The 5,573-nt window shown below is 38.1% G+C and overlaps 1 protein-coding gene across 1 annotated transcript in view; it reads right to left on the bottom strand.

Annotated features, from left to right (window-relative positions):
- The window catches only part of MAN2A1 (mannosidase, alpha, class 2A, member 1), a 37,782-nt gene extending 33,084 nt beyond the window's left edge, over positions 1 to 4,698 (bottom strand). Inside the window, 2 exon segments of the mRNA XM_010290459.1 lie at positions 3,617 to 3,761; positions 4,690 to 4,698. Of these exon segments, the coding sequence (XP_010288761.1) occupies positions 3,617 to 3,761; positions 4,690 to 4,698 (154 nt within the window).
- Between the last annotated feature and the right edge of the window lie 875 nt (positions 4,699 to 5,573).

Raw genomic sequence — 5,573 nt, 5'->3', positions numbered from 1 at the left:
CGATCAGGAATTTACAGTGTTCTCTCTGTAACAATCTTGTCAACTTTCAATGAACTGCCCTGAATTTTCTGCCCACCCCCAGACAAAGGAAACCAAAAAAATTCTCTCACTAAAAGCCCGCTACCACCTCATATGCAACCACAGAAATATTGAGAAGTGACCCAGGAATAAAACTTAGATTCCTGTAATTTAGCATGCCAAGAAAGACTTGTGAGCTACCCAGTTTCCCATTCTATTCCTAGATCTCATCTTCCTCTACAATAGAAAAATCAGGTGTTCATCATTCAATGTATATTTTATAGTCTTTACATAGCCTTCATAGTTCTTTTTTTTTTTTAAAACACTATATACTGTTGCTGTTTACAAAAAGGAAAACAAGTTCATCACTGGTGACTGATTATTTTTAAATCTTCCTATTAAAACACAACATGAACATATTAATCAGTGAACTTTCAATTTACAGTCTGAAACTTTTAAAAGTAAATTCTCAGATGTCATTCAACTAGCATTTTTTCTTTTCTGCTTCAGTTTTATACTAACCTGCTCTTATATTTTGGTGGGTCAGACAACAGTCTAAATAATCTGTGTTACAAACCTGTCAGGAAAACTAAGTCATCTGAAAACCATATCCAGAACTGGTCAACAGAAAACAAACCTGAAACTCCACGGTACATTAACAGCATCAAACTTTTATACTTAAGTTTTCTTTTATCTTAACGCTGCAATTAACTTCATAGGGCTATACAGATTTCCTCCTGAGAAATGGAGACAGTCTTAAACAATAAAAAGGGGGTTAATATGGGTGTTAGTAATGCGTTCAAAGTTACCAACATTATAGATAATTAAGAAAGTGTTAAAAAGTAGAATCATAGAATCATTAAGGTTGGAAACGGCCTCTATGATCATCAAGTCCAATCATCAACCCAACACCACCATGCCCAATAAACCATGTCCCAAAGTGCCACGTCTACATGTTTTTTGAACACCTCCAGTGATGGCGATTCCACCGCTTCCCTGGGCAGCCTGTTCCAATGCCTGACCAGTAGTAGTAGTACTTAGACCTGACGTATGTGCATGTACACTTCCATATACGTTTTTATTTAGGTAGAAATTGGAAGTGGGTGGGCAGAGGAGAGAGGGAAAATCTATTTTACTCTCTCAATTCCACTTAAGTGCTGCTTGTACTAGGATTGTAACAACCACATTCACTAATAAAATATTCTGATTTGGTACACATATATATTACAAAGCTCACAAGTCTCAATTCTTAAATAATTTAATGAGAACAGATTACCAAAATCATCACTGCCAACAGAGCAATAAACGCTAGAAGGTGTTTTTCAACCCCTCGGGTCATATCTGAACATCATCTTTCAAGTCCAGTTGCGCTGGTTGACAATACTGCTGTCCCCGAGCAGGGTTCTCCCCTCTGGAGTTTAGCTGCCTAATCCACTTCAGGCAGTCACGTGAAACTGCTGTTGAGAGCTAACTTACGGGCTTTGCCAGCACAGCAGGTTATAGGATCGCTCATTAATCTGCTCCAGAACAAAATGCCACCCATCTGCGATAGCTATAACCTCACACAACACAGCTATCTGTAAAGTGAACATCTCTCCGTGGCTTGAGATTAATTTGCACTGGGTGAATCCCCCCCAAATCAGACACGTTACTGAGGTGCTCAAATCTTCATCAACTGCCAGTGACTAAAAGATAATTATGCCTGCCACTGATAAAAGAGTGAAGGGGACCCATTCTAATACTTGATTTCCCAGTAACAGGTAAATATATTAGCTACTAAAGGGAGAAACATAGATACCTCAAGTTTCTAGGTCTTGGTTGAATTCACATAGAAGCAGGTAACGCAGATTTATCAGAATTTAGCCACACAAAGTTTTTCAGAGCATCACCACGTAAGTCATCCCCCAAAACAGAACTTGGAACCTAAGACCAGCCCCTTCCCTCCAGATTCTGTTTCAAGGCAGTTTCTTTGCCTTTGTGCTACAGATTCTCAATAGCATAACCAGTTACACGAAAAGTTAAAGTAGCCTCCGATAAGAAAACACAAAATGAAATGAGAATTTAAAGCTTCTGCACCTAGTATAGTTATATCTTTACTGACCCTATTTCTTGGTAAATATTTTTCATGTGTATTGTTACACTACAGGTTCATTATGCCTCAAGCTTTTTTGCCAGAAGGCCTTTCCTTTGCACCATGCCTTTTAATCCTCTGTAGGAAAGGAATAATGTAACCATTAGCTATACAAGAGATTTCAGATCTCTGTTACAGACAAATTTTCCTTCTTTAAAGTGCTTATTAACATACAGTTTCATACCACAGACAATTCCACAGAAATGTCCTTACCAAAAGTAATACCAAATCAAGAAATTTCGATGATAACACTCTTTGTAAAAGCAAACAATAACCAGTCTCACATGATCACCTTTGGTGATGGAACAGGTTACATATACCAGGATTGTATCTCAGTTTAATTCTACTTGACATGAACATTTAGGATGGCTTCAGATTCATTAAATGACTGTATAGAGTGTGGCTTCTTTCTAGGAAAGTTTTCAGGAGAACAACAATGAGAGAGGAAAATAGGTGGACACAGGTTTAAAGACAGTTCTACAAAAAGGCAGATCAAAGTTTATACTATAATTATTTTCTCTAAATATTTTTACTATATACATACTTTGTTATTTTAGCTGTCATAACTGGACAATACAGTCCCTCCAAATTCCCATGTTTATTTTCTTTGAAAATGCTAGATATGTGCAACTAAAAAGTCACTTACGTTCAAACTACTGTATCTTACTTCACTCAGTACTTCATAGTACTTCAAACAACAAATTAAATTGTTAGGGATACATACAGAAATTTAAATTCACTGAAAATAGTGTCTTTCCACAATAACAAGCAGCTGCACCAGCTTCTCATGGTCTGTGTACATCTACCAGGAGGATACTATAGCAGTATAATTCACTGCTTTGGTGTGTTTTACAGTAATTTCAAAATGAAGTGACACTTCTCCGTTTTATTTATTGCACAGTAAACATCCATGTGGGAGGAAGAAATGAAATTATGTAAGCATTCCTAGGTTTCAGTTTAAATCCAGACTTTATATTATCCCAGTGCAGGCTGGGGGCAGGGGTGTGCACAAAACAGTAAAGGAAGCGTAATTAAAAAAAAGGAAGTGGTAAAAGATTTCCCATTGTCACATCTTCCAGAAAGCACATCTCTTCAGCACAGGCTGAGGGTTTAAATATCTATGGCAGTCCAAAAAGCCAAAATAAGAACAGCCCATATTTAATGCAGCTATGAATAAACTGACTGGGTTACCAGCACAACAAACACAGACAATCCATATTGCCTTCCAATATCAACACTGAAGTTCTACTCCAGTTAATAAATAAGTACATGTAAAACTTTTATCATAACAGTTGTCACTTGAAGTCAATGGCACTTGAATTGTACTTCTGCTTAACTGCCTTCCCCGACTTAAATCTAATATATTACATAGTATACTTCAAAAACCCCAAATCTTAACAGAAATGGCAATGTATTTCTTAATTCAAAAGCCTTTAGATAATCAAATCAATACAGTTAAAATATTACCTGGGTCATTATGCGAGTGAGGCACGACAAAAACCTGAAGTGGTTCACTGTCCCATTCATTTTCATTGTATGTGATATCAAATCCTTGTTTCCACACGCCACCATCTGGATTATCGAAAGGAAGAATGTCATAGACATCCAACATCTAAAAAAGAGTAAAAGGAATATAAAACATGAATTCACAAAAACAGTTCTGCTATTAAAAACCACAGCTGTTTTCATGAAAAATGGATCAGCTTGTTCGTTACACAGGGAGAGATGAAGTGTCAAATGGCTAGAAAACTAAAAAATGAGAGCAAGTTTCAAGTCACACTAGGACACCCAAGTCGCAGCTGACAGGAAGAGGAGCGTTTAGCAGGCCTTGTTCGGAGGAAACTTAAATTGAGTTGATAAATGGTTGGAGTAAGACCCATAAGTCACAAAAATTATGACAGCTCACAACAGCGCTGGGACAGGAGGGTAGGGAGAGGATTATACAGAATAGCATAATACACTAAATAGGGGAATGCAGAAGATGAAGAGGACAAACTAAGCAAGCAGTAAGAAAGGATGGCAACATGAGCGAGATTGAGGCAAAAGTCAAACTCAGAAAAGGGAACTGAAAGAAACTATCAACGGGAAAACCTTCAGAACTATAGCCAATTGCTATAACAAAGCTCCTTATATATTTACTGTTGCCCAGTACACTAATTATACATGGAAGGACAAATTTCACTTGTCAATGCAAATAAGAATGTTACAAGTAAATAAAGAAACTCTAGAGCTACTTTAACAAGTTTCTATGAAACTTAGATACCAACAGATAGCCTCAAAGAGAATCTCCTAGTGTGAGTTTAGACCAAAGTTACCATTTCCAACTGGTTTGTTTTTTTTTTTAATGCTCTGGTCCACTTTTTAGGAAAGGCGGCAAACTTCATGGACATGAATTATCATCTAGACAAGTCTTTTACTGGCTCTGTAGTTTAAAAAACATGAATTAAACTTTAGTTTAGTTCCAACGCCATGTTAGAATCCAATTGTACACCTGAAAAATTTTCTTCAACAAACATTTCACTTCCACAAAAATAGCTTACAGGAGTCATTTATGACATGAACACACAACAGTTAAAATGTCACAGTGGCAAGTTGGTTTCTGTCCTGCTAGGAAACTTCAGAAAAATACAGACATCTGAAACAAGCACCTGACTAAAAAAATTAAGGCTTTGTGATGGGTTGACCCTGGATGGTTGCCAAACCCCCACCCAGCTGCTTGCACTCCCTTCTCAACAAGACAGAGGCAGAAATAGGATTAAAAGTTCATGGGTCAAGATAAAGACAGGGAGATCACTTACCAGTTACCATGACAGACAAAACAGACCTTGGGGAACATTTCATTAACTTATTGCTAATTACAATAGAGTTGTATATTGAGAAAAAAAGACAAAACTGAAAGACCTTTTCCCCACCCCTTTTCTAGTCCATTTCAACTTCACTCCTTTGTTCCCCAACTCTTCTATGCACAGCAGGGCATAAACAATCCAGGAGGTTCCTGGATTGCATCAATGACAAATTCCTAACCCAAGTGATGGAAAAGCCAGTGAGAAGAGGTGCTCTGCTGGACCTCATACTTGACAACAATGAGAGGTTTATTGGGGCTGTGAAGGTGAAGGTAGCCTTGGCTGCAATGACCATGAGATAGTGAAATTCAGCATCCTGAAAGGAGGGAGGGAGGGCAAAAAGCAAAATCACACCACTGGGCTTCAGGATAGCAGACTTCAGCCTCTTTGCTCAGTGGAGTCCCACAGGATAAGACCTTGGAGGGAAAAGTGGCCCAAGAAAACTGGTTAATAGTCAAGCTCCTCCTCCAAGGTCAAGAGCAGTCCATCCCAACAAGTAAAAAGTCAGACAAAAATGCAGGAGGCCTGCCTGCATGGATGATCAAGAAGCTCCTGGCAAAACTCAAGCACAGAAAGGAAGC

Source organism: Phaethon lepturus, unplaced genomic scaffold (genome assembly GCF_000687285.1).
Source record: "Phaethon lepturus isolate BGI_N335 unplaced genomic scaffold, ASM68728v1 scaffold21477, whole genome shotgun sequence".
Lineage (NCBI taxonomy): Eukaryota > Metazoa > Chordata > Aves > Phaethontiformes > Phaethontidae > Phaethon > Phaethon lepturus.
The sequence above is the reverse complement of the archived record's forward strand: the minus strand, read 5'-3'. Positions and strand labels throughout refer to the sequence as shown.